The sequence below is a fragment of the Rosa rugosa genome, chromosome 6 (assembly GCF_958449725.1).
Source record: "Rosa rugosa chromosome 6, drRosRugo1.1, whole genome shotgun sequence".
Classification (NCBI taxonomy): Eukaryota; Viridiplantae; Streptophyta; class Magnoliopsida; order Rosales; family Rosaceae; genus Rosa; species Rosa rugosa.
In genome coordinates this window covers 24,016,789-24,036,278 of record NC_084825.1, presented here as the reverse complement: position 1 = coordinate 24,036,278, position 19,490 = coordinate 24,016,789, and the positions used below count along the sequence as shown (strand labels likewise).

Here is a 19,490-nt window from a genome sequence, read left to right as displayed (position 1 = left end):
AGGTGGTGCAGTACATGTTGGATGCTGACTCACACACGTGGAGCATGAGGAAGAGCAAAGCGAATTGGTTTCGGATCGTGGCGATGCTAGCGTGGTTGGATGATATACGGAGGTGGAGGAACTCGGTGACGACGGTTTTGGTGCACACGTTGTATTTGGTTCTGGTTTGGTACCCGGATTTGATAATCCCGACTGGGTTTCTGTATGTGTTTCTAATTGGGGCTTGGTACTATCGGTTTAGGCCCAAGATACCGGCTGGAATGGACCTCTGGCTCTCCCAGGCGGATACGGTCGACCCGGATGAACTTGATGAGGAGTTCAACACTTTCTCGGAGCTGCCGTAGGAAACTTTTTTTTTTTTTTAAGAGAATGGGTTTTAGATCGGAGAGGGACCGAATCATCCTCGGGTTTGGGCAGGAACATGTCGCCGTTAGGGGGAGAGGGGACGAGATTAATGGATCGATTGGTTGGTGGTTGGCGACAATTTGGCTTATGGCTTGAGGTCTGGTGTTGACCATGGTGGATTTGTGGGTGGAGTGTTGAGACCCGTGGTGTGGGAGAAGGGAGGCGTTTGGGATGAAGTGCACTATGGATCGGGACCCAGGCAGGGCAGAACAGCGGCGGTGCTGCTTGGTGTCGCCGGCCAATGGGTCGATGCTAGGTTGGGAGGATGAAAAGTGCTAGGCTGCTAGCTAGTTTGTTTCAGTGAGAGAGAGAGAGAGGGCAAAATACATAATTACATTAGACTAACTGAGAACGTAACGGCATGTATATATTTTGGGTCAAGATTTCAAGTTCATGTACCGAAATGATTGTTTTGAAACTTAATGTACCGAAGTTCGGAGTCACCTATTTGTCGTGTACTGTTGTTAAAAATTTCCCTTAAGCAAAACTGGCTCTACATTCTTCTTTCAACTTATCTTGGAGTGTGTGTGTCCCGGCCTCCACATATTAGAAGCTTTATTGCTTCCCACTCTACCCATTAAGGCATTGATTGGTCAACATAATGAGTTCATCTTTTCCCTAAAAAAAAAAAATTTCTTGTCCTTTTTCTTTCATAACTCTCTGTCATAAAACTTTTGTTTTTTCAGTTTTTGTGTTTGCTTTTCTCATATTGAGAATTTTTTGCCTTTGAAATTGTTTTCTCTAATGGATAGAAAATTTCTTTAAAAAAAAAATTCATATTGATATAATACATCCAACCCCTTAAATTAGTTCTAAAATTTACTCTCTTAATATATGAAAACGTTATAAATTTTTTTTTTATATATCTTTGTATTAGAGTAAGTTTTTATTTTTGTTTCTTTCTGAATACCTTTATTATAGTAAGTTTTTATTTTGGGTGGTTCTAGTTGGACCTCCAAATTTGCTATTTGGACCTCCTATACTTAGTACACCTCTAATTTACTTTTTAGAATACTTGAAAAGCTAAGTAGACCTCCTTATTTTTACCGGAAGCACCCTTGAACATGAGATACAATAATCTGTTACTCTACTTTTTATCTCTATCTTCAATCACGAGAAGAAGAATAAATCAAAATCACATGATATTGCTCTCTTATGAGTATGTCTCTCCTCCACCAAAATTAATCAAAGGGTTGGTTCTTGAGCTTGATATGTTGCTAGAATCCTTTTGAATTTGCTAAAAGAAGGATTTCAAGGGTTTTGGGTTGGAAAATTGAGTAATAACTATATTATAATATTCAATTAATTTAGTTTAAGAAAATTCCAAATCAGATTGTTTTGAATTTACTTTTGTATTAAATGATGGGTCATGTATAGAAATTATTATTTTTACTTAATTTTTTTAGGTAAATTATAAAACTATATGGCAATATAAGAAAATTCCGGAAAAAGAAAAAAATAATTTAATTGAATGTTATATTTGGGGAGGTAAGAGTAATTTTTTTTTTTTCATTTTTTTCACTTTGTCCTTATTTGTCTTTTCATTTAACTTGACAAAGTCTATTAATAATTGAAAAAAGTTGGAGGTCCAAATATCAAATTTGGAGGTCCAACTATTTGGACCTCCAACTAGAACCACCCTTTTATTTTTATTTTTTTTTGTTTCCCTTCTGAATACCTTTATTATATATTTTTATTATATACCTTTCTTTCAAATATGATAATTTGGTGTAATATTTCGACTAATGAACTAGTTGCTCTACATTTTGTTATATTAGCTTTAATAACTTTATATTTTCTTAATTCTTATGAAATGAATAGCTTAGAAAATAAAAAAGAAACATGAAACCCAAATATTGACAGCCCAAACAATTAAAATATCAGGTGGGAAAAATAAAATAAAAGTGAAGAGGGAATATACCCGGAAGGTTGACTGGTGGTGGCTTGAACTTCGCTGCCAAAGCATCCCAGGCAACTTTGGCCGTTCTGGTGTTCCTAATCAAAGAGAAAGTGTCTGACCCGCAAGAAATCTGAATTGCAAGCAAAGCCTTCGCATTTTTCTTCCTCCAAATCATATATTCCCTTTCATCATTGGTAGGTTCGTTGCTCGCTTCCACTACATCCCATAAATCTTCAGCCAACAAATAGGTTTCGACTCGAAGACTCCAATCCTCGTAGTTGAATCTATTGAGAACTTCGGGAACAAATGCACAAGGAGATACTGTTCCTGAGCTTCCTGCCGCCGTGCTCAATCTGTCAATTAACCAGATCTCATTAAGCTTAAGGACTGATCATATAACGGGAATATAAGCAAACAACAATATATACTAACTCACATATTGAACCGGCCTGTAGTGATATCTTCAGAAAGCTTAAGCATTGTAAAGAACACTACGCCAATGTGCACAATATCAAATAATGCAATGACTTAATGGAGATCTCTAGCTAATTTATAGTAAGATAGTTGATCAAGCTTCTGATATATATAGGAAAAGAAATGTTATAACACCAGGAAATTATGGAAAAATTTCTGATCAAAAGATTAATTGAAGAAAGACTTCTGACCAGAAAATAATTTAAAGAAAGACTTGGCATTATAATAAGAAAAACTTTGGCTTACGTAACTTCATCAGCAATTAAAGAATAAGGAGGAAAAACTTTGGCTTACGTAACTTCATCAGCAATTAAAGAATAAGGAGGTGGCTGGAATATTGCAGGAGTGGTGGCACCGGCTGCATATAATTTAGTTCAGGAGGTCACATTAAGTCAAGCAATTCGAGTCAAAGTAGTCATCGAAATCCCACACTCTGACATCTGTAGGTAGCCCCGACCATCACAGCAGTCTTCTCGATTATTGTTAACTTAATAACAATTCAGCTCCGCTACCGAGCTGTCATCCCACTGATCATCACACAGATTTCACCGATCATCACACAGATAGCCATCATCCTACTGATCATCACACTGATAGCGATCATCCAACTAATCATCACACAGATATCGCCAGTCATCACACAGATAGCGATCCTCACACATATTCATCACACAGATATCGCTGGTCATCACATAGATAGCGATCATCACCTAGATTTCATTGCTAGTCATCACACAGATAGCAATCATCACACAAATATTCCTACACAAGCTACACAGATATTTCTACACAAGCTTTACATTACAATCATCACAAAGATTCATCATATTGATGTCATCAATTCATCACACAGATATTCCTACACAAGCTTTACATTACAATCATCACAAAGATTCATCATATTGATGTCATCGATTCATCACACAGATATTCCTACACAAGCTACCATATCTTAAGTCTCATTTAAGACGGTCATACTAGACCCATGGTATCTCAACACATGATATCCTACAATCACAACTCAATACACAATTTCATCAGTCATCATCCAGGTAGAAATCATCCAACTCATCACACAGATACTCCTACACAAGCCTTACATGACAATCATCACAAAGATTCACCACGAAGCCACTAATACATGAATACATATGTATATATATATACCCCATAATATATATATATACACACATAGTCATCCACTCAGAAGTGCCACTAATACCATCTATAGTCACAGTTAATCTCATAACTCCAAGACAATATGGTAACTAGGCTCATAACACATATCGCGAGATTTACTCACCTTGAAACTCCCGCTGCGTCTTCAATACAGAACAAAGCAGCCAAACCACCCAGATTAGCTGTCCAAAGAATACCTCGTCGCGTACCTAAGGAATTACAGTTCTGATTCAATTAACGAATCACAAAGAATAACGTTCGAAACCCTAAATCGAACCAAAATTCCCAAAGTGACGCCAATTAAGGCGAAACCACATCCGAGACCACCCAATGTCTCCGGAATACTTATACGATCGATATGTCCGAACCACAAGTCGATCGGACGCTCGAATCCTCACGGATCAAATAAATCAACCGGTATGAAACCGTAAAAATCATAACAATTTCATACGAACTCCAAAATATGCGTATTATATATCAAAACGCTCGTATCGACGAGTAGAAGACATATAATACCAGAAACAATCCCAGACATGGCCGGAACACTGCCAGAACGCCGCCACAGGCAGTGGCGCACCGCCGCCGGCCAAAACTCAATATTTCACAAAACTTCCAACATCAAAAAGCTTCATCTAAGCATACTTGTGAATTCTCATAACTAGCTCGAAGTCAGAAAACAAGCACAAAGGGTCGAAAACTACCTCACAAGCTTTGGATTTTTGCTCAATCTGAGTTGAACCGATTTCCACGCAAATCGATCCAAACAAACACCATAGATCGACTCAGACGACCCCCACGAAGCCAAAGAAGGAAACTTGAAGCCGTGCCGTCGCAGGAACTGCGTTTTCCGGTCGGGTCCGAAAACACCAATCTGCACCGCCTTGCTGCGCCGTGCATGGTGGATATCGCCGCTAGAGAACACCACAGGGACGACCAGACGGAGGAGGCGATCCTATTTGGAAAGTTTCGTCGCAGAGACTGCCGCAGTTCGCCGGAAAAGCCGGGTCGGGTCACCGGGTTCGGGTCGGGTCAGACGGAAAATTTTGTTTCTGAAGGAGTCGACCGAGAGAGAAAATAGAGAGAAAATGAGTTTTCCGGAAATGGAAATAATGAAAATAGTAAGTTTCCAACTTGGGAAACTTCTATTTATACCAAAATGGAAATTCCTTCCAATGGCCATAACTTTCTCATACAAACTCCGATTCTCGCGTTCCACATGTCCACGAACTCGTATCAACGCGCTCTACAACTTTCATGAAGGAAGTTTTCGGAGAATCCCAACTTATCAAAAGTCAACCTTTGCGCCCCCCTAAATCCACACTTTTCGAATAAAAATTCGTCCGAAACACTTCCGCCCCGTCCACGAGCCATGAAACCGTCCAATAATCACAAATTAGATTCCGGAAAATCCTTGGAAAATAATAACGAATTTCCGGGGCATCACACATCTAAGATTGAGGTTTATCCAGATTGGGCAATTTTCATTTTACAGAGACTGAGGTCATGAGGTGAATTGAGATTTACCCAAACTCAGTGAAGTATAAGTTCTGAATTCTTGTTTACAGCGAGAGAGCAAAGATAGGGGAAGCTATTCTATAGGACCGACTTGAAGAAGAAACCGTGTTGTTGTTGTGTGAGATTTTTCTGGCAGGTTGAACGAACCTGTATGCACTAACAAGGCCAAGGTCACCTAACGTAGACATAAAAGATATTTTTTTAGTTAAATTATTTAAATGTTAAATTTAGTTAGTAAATTTATAGATTTTGCTCCACCAGTGTTAGTTAAACTAAAAAAAATGAATTTGGGTTCTTGCACAATACTATATGAATAGTCGAATACCTAATAATAAAGAAACTTAAAAAATCTCTCTCTCTAGAAAAAACCTGAGAGGACGCCACTTGTTGTGCGATTGCCTGTCCGGCTACGCCTCGGCGCTGGCAATAACCTCTGGCCTAACCAGCGCATGATGGATGTGGCCGGACGGGTGGTTTGTGTTAGAAAGGTGCCTCAGGCTCGAAGGATTAGATCGAAAGGTACTTTGATTCGTCTATCTTGGTCGAAGAGTGTGGTTGACTCATGGATGTGGGTTGGGATTGGAGAAAGGATGGGATTTTGCAGGGTTGGAGCGGTGTCAGGTGGCTATCAGCGATAGACGGGCCGAATCCGATTGGCGGTTGGATCAGAGCGAAGGCTAGTAAGGATCGATGGCTTGTGGGGTTGGCTAGTGCTCGGATGTTTGATCTGAATCCGGTTGCAGAATTTCCATGTCATGGTTGGTGTTGGGTGGACTGAGATTCCTGACATAGCCCACCGATTTTCGGACGGCGACGGAGGGGTGTTGGTGGCCCGACGCCGGCGGTGGAGAGGTGGTTTTGGTAACGGGGTGTAACAGCTGCTGATTTGGGCCAGGAGGATTGGATGCCTTTTGGGTTTGGTCAATTGGGCTTGGGAGCTACCTGTGGGCCCTTTCTGAGCAGTAGATTGGGTTTGAGCTCACTTCGTGGGCTCTGCCCAAGCTGTTTTTTTCTTTATTGTTTTTACTATTTTATGTTTTTTAGTTTTTTTGCGCTTTTTGTGAGCAATAAGTCCCTATCTGTGTTGCATAGGGTTAGTCGGGTTGTTTGCTTATGTGTGCACCCAAAGTGCCTTGTCTGCCCTAGGTAAGCGGCGAGCTCCTTGCTTTGTCAAATGGTCGCTACCTCCTAGTGGTAAGGTGAAGCTAAGTGTCGTTGGAACATAGTAGGAAAGCTGTGCAATTCGTAATTATGCTATATTGTAATCGGGTTACATATCGAGTTATCTTTTTATTAGGTCACTGCTATGTTAAAGCAAATAGAGCACCCTTTGCTAGTTGGTGCTTGCTAGAATACATGTATTTTGTAGAGATTCCTGATATTATTTCGGGACGTACTCTAGTTGCTTATTGTAATCATGGTCTAGGCTCAATATCCCCTCCTTGTATTCAATAGTTTAATGAATCAAGGCTTAAGGGCAGCTACACATCCCTTTACTCAAAAAAAAAAAAAAAAAAAAAAACTTGGAGTGTTTAGCTTTTTGTTATTTTCTCTCTCCTCTCTAGCTAAATTTAGCTAGAGATTTTAGTAAAAGCCAAATTTGACTTTCATATAGCTATTCTACTGGAGCGCATGTTTAGCTTTTTATCTATTTTAGCAGCTACACCAAACTTTTAAGAGCATCTTTAGCAATGCTAGCCATTTTTAGTCAAAAATTATAGCCAAAGTAGCTAAAAAGTCATTTTAACTAGCCAGTTTAGATATACGTCTATATCAATGCTCTCAATTTTAGCTAATTTTAAATTTATATATATTGTTTAAATGAAGATTAAATGGTTTAAATGTATTTATAAATTATATAAAATAACTCAAAATGAATGTTTTAAATTATAGAGAGCCTCATCTTGCTCTCTATATTTAGGAGCGAGATGGCTAAAAGTTGTAATGGAGAGCCACTTAGGAGTCTGGTGCAGTTGCTAAAGTAGATAAAAAAACTAATTAAACACGCTCTCTAAAATAGCTAAGGATTGAGCCAAAATAGAGAGTCTGCTAAAGATGCTCTAAGTGGCTATTTATTATAACTTTTAGCTATCTCGCTCCTAAATATAGAGAGCGATATGAAGATTTCTATAATTTAAAACATTCCTTTTAAGTTATTTATGTAATTTATAAACACGTTTAAAACTATATAATCTTCATTTTAAAAAATAATATAAATTCAAAACTAGCTAAAATAGAGAGCGCTGATGCAAACGTATTTCTAAAGTAGCTAGCTAAACTGACTTTTTAGCTACTTTGGCTAAAATTTGACATAAAAATGGCTAGCATTGCTAAAAATGCTCTAAACTATCTCAAACTAGTCAAATTTTTAACTTTTTATTAAAATAGCTAGAAGATGTCCTTATAAAGAAGAATAGTAGTTTAGGAAAGAAAATTTTTCTCTAAGAAATGGAAAAAAATAAAAAGTTTAAGAATGATCTGTACTTTCAAAGTTTATTGGCGGGCAACAAATATTTTGAGTTGATGTAATCTCTTCATTTTTTTGCTTAATCAAAATTTTATTGGTCTAATTTTAGTGAGATTAATTCTCATTCCGATGACCGAAAGGTCCATTGGGGGGCAATACAGGTCTACTGGAGGACAATACAGGTCTATTGGGGGGGGGGGCAATAAATCTCTTCGGCCCTATATGAGATCTCTGACAACCTCTTTGGGGAATTACGGCGAGGTTTCATAAACCTCTATTGCCCTATAGGTCTATTAAGGGGCAATACATGTCTGTTTGGGGGCAATAAACCTTTCGGACGACCTCTTTAAGGATCTCCGGCGAGGTTTTCAAAGAAGTCTGATGGGTGGCGGCCGATGACCGGACTTCGGCGAAGTCTCTTATGGATTCTCTCTTCCATTCTCTCTCTCTCTCTCTGTCTCTCTCTCTCTCTCTCTCTCTCTCTCTCTCTCTCTCTCTCTCTCTCTCTCTCTCTCTCTATGTAACAAAGAGGTGAGGGTAAATAGTCTCAAAAATAAATAAATAAAACTTAATTGGGTATTAGGGAATTAGAGCCTTTATGGGTAAGGGGGAATTAAAAAAACTTAATGAGGTAAGTGAGAAAAAAAAAATCCCTAGAATTAGGGTAAATGGACAAAAACTCTTAATTTCCTTTTTCTTTCTTTGGTTCGTTATCTTTAGTGCTCCTATTATGGATACAATCCACGACAAAAGTAATTATTCTATGGTCCATATGAGCCAACAATATCACTCGAATTTGGTGGGGACTTCGTAGGGGGGATAAAAATAAATTAAATTAAGAGACCAATTAGAAATAAACACAAATTATGAGCCAATAATATCAACCCGGAACACCACGTGTACAATATTTTAATTTTCCCCATGACCAAGCCCTTATTTGGTCAATTGCTACCAGTTACTAAGATTGGCTGCCTAAATAGTACGTGCGAATTGATTAATATTGTGTTTTGTTTAAAAAATTGTTTATAAGTGTCTTTTAAAAACTTATATTTATTATGATTAATTTCAGTTTACCCCCCTGAGGTTTGGGGGTGTCATGATGACACCCAATGACACCCCCTCGACTCTCAATTTTGAATTTTTACCCTCCCAAACTTTTCAATTTCAGTCAGTCATGTCCAATTTCTCAGATTCCGTCCAAATTGGACGTTAATTCTGACGATCTAACCCACTTTGAAGCCTTTTAAGGACACATATGAGTTTTTTTTTTTTTGTATTGAAATGACCATAAAAGGCTTCAAAGTGGGTTAGATCGTCAGAATTAACATCCAATTTGGACGGAATCTGAGAAATTGGACATGACTGACTGAAATTGGAAAGTTTGAGGGGTAAAAATTCAAAATTGAGAGTCGAGGGGGTGACATGATGACATTCCCAAACCTCAGGGTGGTAAACTGAAATTAATCCTATTTATTATATTAAGTCAATTCCTCTCAACATGGTTAAATTTTCCTAAACGCTCTCACATGATTTTTTTTTTTTTTTTTGAGTTAATGAAATTTCATTAGGAAAAAATCCTTAATTGGGTGGATTACAATCATAGTTATAGGCATCCAGTGTACAATCTAGTACCTCATTAAACCAAAACAAACTAGAGCTAGCCTCATAGGCAATGCTTGCTAATCTATGTGCCACTCCATTACAAGTTCTGGAGGTGTGGCTTATGTTGACATTATGTAAATTTCCAAAACAAGTTTGATGTCATCCACATGATTACCTTCAGCTAGCCAAAGCCTCATGTCGGGGATTAGAAATATCATGCTTTCCTTGTAGACAGTCTGTTTCAACTACAACGTTACTGGCACCCAAATCTTGGAGCAGTTGCACACCCTGCCTTATGGCCTCCAACTCTACCTGTTTTGGAGTTGACATATTGGATATTGGGACAGCAAAAGCAGCTTTGAATTGTCCCCTATCATCACGCAGTATACCACCGAGACCACCTTTGCAGCTATTAGGCAGAAAACTCCCGTAAACATTAAATTTCTAGCAACCATGCTCGTCCAGTTTCCACACTGCCCAAGTTCTTTGCTTGGGACACCGCTCAATGTTCCTGGCTTTGTGAAACTCTTCCAGCCACGCCATAGAACTGGCTAAAATCTGCTATGCAGTTTGCTTTTTGTTCTGCGAAAGATTAGTATTTCTGTTTTTCCATAATGCTCACAGAACCATTAGCAGTTGCTCAAAGACTTCATTCTTCATATGCAACGCCCTTTCTAACATCCACTCTTTAAAATTGAGATTAGGCAACAAACTATGCTCAAGATTAAAAATTGGCGAAGAAAGTATTGATGAAGCTAAAGGGCACTTCCAAAGAACATGTGTGTTGTTTTCATATGAGTGTTGACATAGGAGGCAATGCAGGTCACCTCCATAACTCTCACGCCCCGATTTTTCACATAAATATATATATATATATATATATATATATATATATATATATATATATATATATATATATATAATCCCATAATTATACATGCGTGATGATTCAGCCATCAATGCAAAATACCTGGAAAACTTTTTCCTTTTAAACCAAGTACATACTGATGCCCTGAACCCACAAAGTCAATATATCCTCGCTCCGCAGAGTTATATATTACACGGGTAACGAATTAAATTGTCACAACAAAATAATAAGTAAATGCTCCTCAGAGCTAACTACAAACGGAAGTCGTAATAACGGTAAAGTCACAAAATTGGCTTCCTACCGTAAAGCTGCTAGCTCGCTACCTCAGTTTTCAGCCGCGATTACCCTGACCTGCAGGATTAACCCCTACACCATAGAAGAGTGCACCGGGTTGCCACACAATAAACCCGGTAAACTTGTGAAAGTTCATATGAGTAACTCAAAACAACTCACGCAAATCACGGAATAAACCCACCCGTTTCAATCAAGGAAACAACTAACGCAAATCATGGAATAAACCCATACGTTTCAATCAAGAAACAACTCACACAAATCACAGGATAAACCCACACGTTTCAATCAAGAAACAACTCCCACAAATCACAGGATAAACCCACACGTTTCAATCAAGAAACAACTCACACAAATCATGGGATAAACCCACACAAAATCACGGCGGACAGACTAGAGCTCTAACTGATTGTATCCACTAACCCGGCCAAAGGCGTGAAGTCCCGATTTTCCCAACCGCTGATTCACATTTCGTGATCCACGATCCTCAACTCATAAGTCTTTGGATCCACGGTATAAATACCAAAACATTCAAAGGAGTCGCACTGGACCCAAAATGTTACACGAATCTAAAATAAAAGATTCCCCGTAATTGATCTCTATCAATTACTCCCGGTACAAGACCCACACTTAAATAAGCCACCAGCGAACTAAAAATGGTCCACAATACACAACACTTTTCAAAACAATGGAAATCAATCATTTCACAAAATATTATTTCACGAAAAGTCACACCCCAAAACAATAAAATGAACGCACCCACAATTATTGTTTTATCACACAAATCCACCTACACATATATATTTTACGTATATAATATATATATATATATATATATATATATATTAAAATTAATGATTTCCAGTTAGTAACAACAGCGCTTATTGATTCTGGTGCAGATCTCAACTGTATCCAAGAAGGCTTAATACCTTCTAAATACTTTGAAAAAACAAAAGAGTCATTAAGATCAGCTAACGGAACCAAGATGGATATAAAATATGAAATCCCTAAAGCTCATGTTTGTCAAAATAATGTATGCTTCAAAACACCATTTGTTTTAGTCAAAAACTTAACCGACAAAGTAATTTTAGGACTTCCTTTCATTACTATAATTTATCCTTTTACCACAGAATATGATGGGGTTACCACCTATCCATTTGGTGAACCAGTAAAATTTACCTTTCTATCCAATCCCGAAATACACACCCTAAAGGCTTTCCAAGAAAATTCTATCTCAAAAACACTAAATTGTATTCAGGCAAAATATAAGCAGATCACATTTCTTAAAGAAGAAATCAATTTTAAACGAATCGATACTCAACTCCAAGAACCTTTTCTCCAACAAAAAGTCAAAACATTCGAAGAAAAAATTATTAACGAATTATGTTCGGATATTCCTACTGCCTTTTGGCATAGAAAAAAACATATTGTCACTCTCCCTTACATTAAAGGATTCCATGAGAAAAATATTCCTACCAAAGCCCGTCCAATTCAAATGAATCAAGAAGTCATGGAATTCTGCAAAAAGGAAATTAAAGATTTACTTCACAAAAGAATCATCAGACAAAGTAAATCCCCGTGGTCATGTCCTGCCTTCTATGTGCAGAAAAGTGCCGAATTAGAAAGAGGAACTCCACGCTTAGTCATCAATTATAAACCTCTCAATACAGTTCTAGAGTGGATTCGATATCCTATCCCCAATAAACGAGATCTCATTAACAGATTAAATAATGCTGTCATTTTCTCCAAATTTGATATGAAATCTGGTTTCTGGCAAATACAAATTAGTGAGGAAGACAAATACAAAACTGCTTTTGTCACCCCTTTCGGTCATTATGAATGGAATGTCATGCCATTCGGTCTTAAAAATGCCCCCAGTGAATTCCAAAATATTATGAATGACATTTTCAACCCATATAGTCATTTTTCCATAGTCTATATTGATGATGTCCTTATCTTCTCACAATCAATCGATCAACATTGGAAACATTTGCACCAATTCTTCACCATCATAAAAAACAATGGTCTCGTAGTCTCTGCTTCAAAAATTAAACTCTTTCAAACTAATATTAGATTCTTAGGATTCAATATCCATCATCTCCAAATTAGTCCAATAGATCGAGTAATCCAGTTTGCTGACAAATTCCCTGATGTCATCCTAGACAAAAATCAATTGCAAAGGTTCTTAGGATCATTAAATTATGTGGCAGACTTCTACCAAAATCTAAGGAAGAAATGCAAACCTTTATTTGATAGATTACAAGCTAATCCCCCTCCTTGGTCACCAGTTCATACTTATTTAGTTAAAGAAATCAAGAGTTATGTCAAAACCCTTCCATGTCTTGGCATTCCCCTCGCCAATTCCTTCAAAATTGTCGAAACTGATGCTTCTGAAGTTGGTTATGGAGGTGTCTTAAAACAACAGATCTCTCCTACTCATCCTGAGCAAATCGTTAGATATTATTCCGGAGTCTGGAATCAATCACAAAGCAATTACAGTACTATTAAAAAAGAAATTTTATCTATTGTTTTATGTATTAGTAAATTTCAAGATGATTTATTAAATCAAAAAATTTTAGTTCGAGTCGATTGCAAAAGTGCAAAGGATGTCCTAGAAAAAGATGTTCAAAATATTGCTAGTAAACAGATCTTTGCCAGATGGCAGGCAATTTTAAGTATTTTTGATTTTGAAATTGCATTCATTAAAGGCAGTGACAATCACATTCCAGACTTTCTAACCCGAGAATTTCTACAGGGTTCCAAAACATGAAGACCCGATCATCCTCTGGGAGAAATCCCTCAAATCCAGTAAATGAAGACCCTTTTTGCCCAACTGCTCCCAAAAACACAGTCAAACCAGAATCATCAACACCAGTCAAACAAGAGTCATCTTCCAGTTTAGTTCCTTATGCTGGACATCCACCCCTACCATTACCACCCAGTAATAGATTCAATACCATTGGTAGCACCCTTGGTACTAATCGTCCCAATTACCAGTCAGCTCTAGTCAACCAATATGACCCATTCAAATCTGACTCACAAACAAATTACAAAAAAACCTCTCCTTACATTCAGCGAACTGTTCACCATCTTTTTTATGTTGAACCAACCATGAGTCATCTAAAAAATCCAATGTCTTTAGTCAAATCTTATTACCCTCCTGGTTTTCATTTTTTACCTAGTCACCCTAGCAAGTCATTAAAGTTTTATAGAGATATTCTTTTTGAAACTAAGTCAATCACCATTAAACCTATTCCTGACAAAAAAGACCCAACCAAAATCCTGTACCATTCTCTCTACATAGTTCGCATCATTTCTCTTTCTCAATGGGGTGATCCTCCTTTCACCTACCACAAATGCGGAGATCTCTCATTCAATTATTATGATTATGAAGAAGCATGGAATACCATCTTCCTTCATCAAACTGATGATTCCAGTCATTCATGGTTCTTAAATTTCGATTTCAAATTCAACAGACAATTTCCAATGTGGTTCCTTGGATGGTGGAGGGCTCATGGTTGCCCCTTCGATATCCTCCCACAAGAAATCAAGAATGCAGTCACCTGTTTCTCAACAGTCATGAATTTCACAAATTATGACCTGAATTTTCCAGTCGCATTACATTTTATGGCCAAATACAAGCTCCCCTGGATCTTTAAATGGCATTACGAAGTCAAAGATCATGTAGTCTCCAGACACTTCCTAGTCAAATGGTGGGATAATTTCAAAATTGAAAGAATTATCTCCCAATTCAATGAAGAATTTCCAGTCACTCCAGCACAACCTTCTCAGTCAAGATCTCCAGTCACTCCAATGCCAACCCAACTGGCATCCACTTCTCAGTCAAAGCCACAATCCCACAAGTTACACTACTAGAATTTTTCTCATATACATCGGCCAGAAACCGATGTAAAATTTTTTTTTTGCACATGTGTTAGTGGGTGATGTAAAAGATCGGAAAAAAATAGACATCGGTTAAAAACCGATGTCCCATATAATAATAAACATCGGATTATGTTCCATAATCGATGTTAAACTGCTATTATGATCACAAATTGGTGTTTTTAGATATTGTTAAACCTTCATATTTATGCATTTAATGCTTAACGAAATATAGGTCCAACAGCAGTAGTATTCATTTTAACATCGTTACTCATTCTAGAAACGATGTGTTACATTCTCTTACACATCGGTGTTTTTGAAGTTTGCCTGCTGTTTATAAGTTTTACGGGTACTTGACATATATCACACTATTTAAGATTGAATCTACATTCTTTTGTATTACGCGACCGATGTTCATTAATCTATTAAACATCGTTTCCTTTTATGAAGCGATGTCTATTTTTCTATTAAACATCAGTTTTTGAGGTTGGCACCGATGTTCATACTTATACTAGACATCGTTTTTCATTTAATAAATCGATGTCCATTGGATTGTTTTACATCGTTTCTTACTTATTAAGTCGATGTCCATTGGATTGTGTTACATCGTTTCTTACTTAATAATTCAATGTGCACTGAATAAAGAGACATCGATTTTTGTTTCCAATCTGATGTATCATCTCTTTAATGACATCGTTTTTGTAGTTTAATACTGATTTGAAATACGCGTATATACATCATGTCCTTTATAAATTGAAAATTGGTAAGATACCAATATGAACTCATTTCAATTACAAACCAACAATCACAATTGTAACACCATCCAAAGGTTTTGCAAAATTATAAGCATCAAAATACCTAAAACTACTAAGCTTCTTGTTGAACTTAAAGAGTTATACATACACAAAGCTAGTGACCAAAACTTCTGAACCATATGTGTGGTAATAACTACCATCCTCCTTGCTTGTAACATTCCTCACCAAAAGACAGGTTGAAAGACCTGCACATATAAAGACACGTTCAAATTTATATTAGGATCCACGCCAGAACACTTCTAGCTGGAGCAGCCCCATTCTAATGCTCCTGCATAATATGTATATATCAATTAGATGGAACTTAATTTTTCTAGCTGGAGGTTTAGCCATTGTTTCATAGTACAAGAAAATGATTACCGACTCACATAAATAATTGTTTGACACCAATTTTAACTTTCAAGTATGCAATGCCTGACAATGGTACTGCTTGAACTCTTAAATAAGTATATTCTACATCTTAGAGGTTATGCAGCACAATTTCAATTTAGCAAGAAAATATATCAATATAAATTTGCTCCAATTAAACAAGATCATAAAACTTATAACTATAGACTCACCTTGAGTAAGAGACAGTTGGAAGTAATTCCTTTATAACTTGGTGAAACCTGTGTGTTAATGACAACTAATTAGAAGGCCAGCTTAAAAGGCATATTCACAATAGTAGTAAGCACAAGCAAAGACTGGTAATATTGTTATTTATGTATCAAGTAACCAACCACCAACTAGTTAAATAGAGATACAGAACAATAATAGAACATCATTAAATTCAGAACACTAACACAGTGACTAAATTGAGAACCCTTTTTCTAAAGAAATAATCTACACTGAACAAGAAAGAATGTCTGAAATTGTAAGGCAAGTACTGAAGAGAGCATTGCTCTTCAATTAATCAAGTAATCTACAAACCAAGGTAGCTTAGTAATAGTTTCACTTTTTCTTGCGTCCATATATATAAGCCTTGTATGTCTTATCATATACCTGCACATCAGGCTGAAGCATAAGATGATGATACCTTGATTCTGATACTAGGGACGGTAAGTACGTAGAGGAAAAATTGTCCCAGTCAACCTTCTTCATGTTGAAATTCCCAGCTCTGGCAATAGTAACTGGGGCAAAAGTGCCAAACTGGTAGCTCTTTGTATTTTCTTTCGAGTCCTCTGAATTGTTCCTATCAACCTTACGTACTATGCTCTCACGTTGCCGTACTATACTCTCATGTTGCTTTTGTTTCTGAGCTTCCAATCTCCCAGCAGTAGAAGATTCTACTTTGCCCCTCTTACAACGTTTGTGATATCTATTCCAAAGGCTCTTTTTCTAGACTCGTCTGAAGCTGAACTCGTAGCATCTTTTCCTCTCAATCCCAACCATTTATATGCAGGCTTCCTTGTATCTACTGCGTGGGTCTACATATTTTTGAACAAGGGGCACAGTTTGGCTTGGCAGTACATTATACTAGCTGTTTAAGAGATTATGAATTCTAATATTTCTCTATCACAAGTTCTACAAGTTTTACCTTTTCAATAAGATTCATGGAGGACGAAACATTTGCAATATCATAAATCCGCCTTACTTTAGCTGCTTCATCAAGTAGAGAAAAGGCAAGAGTTTCAGCTCCTTAAGTAATATGTCAAAAAGATTCAAGAATAAACAAAAGCAAGTATAGATTTCTTACTTCTCATTACGGATGCATTGTGTGCATCCAAGGGAGATGGATTCTACCTACAAAATTAGATTACTACCATAGTCATCTAAATAAAAAGAAAGAAGTAAATAAGTGGCAGTGGAAACAAAATTGGACATATTTGTCACTAGAAACAGAGGAACAGGTTCTTAAGAGCATATAATACAACTATAGTCCGCTGGTTTGCATGTTTGCAAACTCCACCACTCTGCTCTTCCCCAGCAGCTGAAACAGTAGCCCTGGACTTAACAGCACAAACAACACCAACGCTATCACCACCGGTCCCCAATCTGCCATTACTACTACTGCAGTCTACTTCTTGATCACTTCTTCTGTGTATAGTTGATCAGTTTGTGTGTGTAGTGAAGTTGTCAACTTAGGAACTAAGACTTAATGTTTCTCTCTAGCTGAGCTAGCAAGCTATATATACTGAATCTAAAAGTACAAGGAAAAATGTGTTGGCAATTGAGATACGGAAGGAATATGAAAAAGAGAGAGCAATCACAGTATTAGTGTAGTAGAAGAAATCTTCAACTGAAATAGTATAAATGTGTGTGAACAAATAGTGGGTGGCTTGTGGTGGGATGCAAAAGACACATGGGCCAAAGTGACATGGTCTTGAAAATGAACCCTTTTAAAGTTTAATTAACAGGTGTTGAGAGTCCTTATAATTTAGACAACATACACACAGAGTTAACTAATCACTCTTTGTAATAATCCCCTGTTATGTTCTTCAAATGAACCATATAATGGTACCAAACAGAATCAACATCTTTCTACATTCCCTTTTCTCAGATCATTTTAGACTCAAAATTCAAAGCACTGACAATAAAGATTTACCATTTTTCGAGTTTCCTGAAGATTTGGGATTGACAAAATTCAAAGCACTGACAATAAAGATTTACCATTTTTTGACTCAACTTGTTTCACGATGAATGTATAGCACAACCATTATGCAATATCAGTAATGGCGAGTAACTAAAATGTGATAAAACCCTTATCGACATATGATCTCTATAATTCCATGTTTCACAGAATGACAATGATGGGATGAAAGACTAACCGGATCAATGGAACCGTTAGGGAACAATGAATAAAACAGAAGGCCATCTCCTCTGCGCGGCTTCACTCTCAAACCCATACATTCCTGAGAATCATGTTTTCCATCCAGGTTCAAGCCACTCTGTAGCTAAAAAGAAAAAAGGATGATCACCAAGGAACCAAAAAGAGCCATTGAAAGAAAGAAAGAGAAAATAAGAATCTTGCCTCGTATGGAAACATTGTTTCCCCACCTTCTTCAACATCAGTTAAATACAACAGGAATGATACAACCTGCACAAGGTCAATTAGGACTAATATAAGGATTCTTTACAACCTTTTGGTATCATTACAATTTCTTAATGGTTATATGAAGTGTTTAATCATTGAAGAGGCAAATTGACCACTAACGGAGAAACAAATAATAACCAAATGAAAAACTGAATTTTATACTGAAGATGTACCCTTTGGCTTGTCTGTGGACCATATTCCTCCGGGTGGAATGCATCATAATGAGAATTATACTTCTGCCCAATCTCATAACGCAAGACGTTGAATGCCTAAAACATGATGATATCCTCACAGCTCAGACAATGTTACAAATTGGCCTGAAATAAAAGGTTAACTAATTCAACAAAAGATAAGTCATCATTGTGATTAAGACAAAAGTTTATATTGTAATGAGTTCATATCACTTTGAATTACTTTGGTGGGTAGAGGCACATGCATATAAACTCATAAACAGGGTCAAACATAGTTATTAGCATAAGAGAAATGCCATCACTGTGATTAACACAGCATCTGATCATTACTTGGAATATTTACCACTAACAACCAGATTAAACCCGCGATTATGTAAAATTGTCAACACTACCAGCATGTCAAAAAACAGAACCTGAAACCATTGCCCATTACACACACACCCCCACAACCAAAAAAATTGTGCATGTAGTACATTCTTATGTGTATCTGAGGTATATAAATCACTTTGGCAATGCAACAGACCGATATTTCTTATGATTTTGTGAGTTGATAAGCTCCAGGCTATTAAAGAAACACTAAATAGTACCTCTCCATGGGTCCTGGGAATCATAGTTGCTCTTGCAATCTTTTCCTCAATGACATCCAAAGTCCCAGACTTGTCTCGATAAGCCGAAAGAAACATCCCAGAACTGATCGAAAAAGAGAGAACCGAATTTTAGAATACTAACACTCATCAGATTCTAGTTACTTAATCGTAAGCTCAAATCAACAATCACACTATCAGGCCAGTCTTCAAGTTTCTGATGCATATATAAAAAAGGAAAGGACACAAACTTGGCAAGCACAACTCACCAAAATTTGAAGCTTTAAGCTTCGGACTATCAGAAAAG

At 37.1% G+C, this 19,490-nt stretch overlaps 2 protein-coding genes and 1 long non-coding RNA gene across 4 annotated transcripts in view; all 3 read right to left on the bottom strand.

The window, feature by feature from the left end:
- LOC133716435 (uncharacterized) overlaps positions 1 to 2,905 on the bottom strand; it is a 49,567-nt gene extending 46,662 nt beyond the window's left edge. The window contains exons 1-2 of the mRNA XM_062143147.1: positions 2,742 to 2,905; positions 2,327 to 2,658 (exon numbers count right to left, since the gene is read on the bottom strand). Of these exons, the coding sequence (XP_061999131.1) occupies positions 2,327 to 2,658; positions 2,742 to 2,785 (376 nt within the window). The 5' untranslated portion in view covers positions 2,786 to 2,905. The remainder of the gene's footprint in view (positions 1 to 2,326; positions 2,659 to 2,741) is intronic.
- A 13,105-nt stretch (positions 2,906 to 16,010) lies between these two features.
- LOC133718232 (uncharacterized) lies at positions 16,011 to 17,099 on the bottom strand. Of its 2 annotated transcripts, none has more exons than XR_009850167.1 (3): positions 17,071 to 17,099; positions 16,912 to 16,976; positions 16,011 to 16,801 (listed from the first exon to the last, which is right to left on the bottom strand). It is a non-coding gene; the product is annotated as an uncharacterized LOC133718232 (long non-coding RNA). The 2 variants fall into 2 exon arrangements; XR_009850168.1 differs by having other exon boundaries at positions 16,912 to 16,973.
- Positions 17,100 to 18,039: 940 nt separating this feature from the next.
- Positions 18,040 to 19,285, bottom strand: LOC133714025 (probable prolyl 4-hydroxylase 9). The gene is made up of 4 exons (XM_062140038.1): positions 19,187 to 19,285; positions 18,582 to 18,677; positions 18,346 to 18,411; positions 18,040 to 18,262 (listed from the first exon to the last, which is right to left on the bottom strand). The coding sequence occupies exons 1-4, from the start codon at positions 19,280 to 19,282 to the stop codon at positions 18,077 to 18,079; spliced, it is 444 nt and encodes a 147-aa protein (XP_061996022.1). The 5' UTR covers positions 19,283 to 19,285; the 3' UTR covers positions 18,040 to 18,076.
- Positions 19,286 to 19,490: the final 205 nt, after the last annotated feature.

Coding starts and splice junctions, on each gene's coding strand:
- LOC133714025 (XM_062140038.1), bottom strand. CDS start 19,282: ATGTTTCTTTCGGCTTATCGAGACAAGTCTGGGACTTTGGATGTCATT. Junction 18,678..19,186: donor TTCCCAGGACCCATGGAGAG/GTACTATTTAGT, acceptor ATCATGTTTTAG/GCATTCAACGTCTTGCGTTA. Junction 18,263..18,345: donor AAACAATGTTTCCATACGAG/GCAAGATTCTTA, acceptor TTTTAGCTACAG/AGTGGCTTGAACCTGGATGG.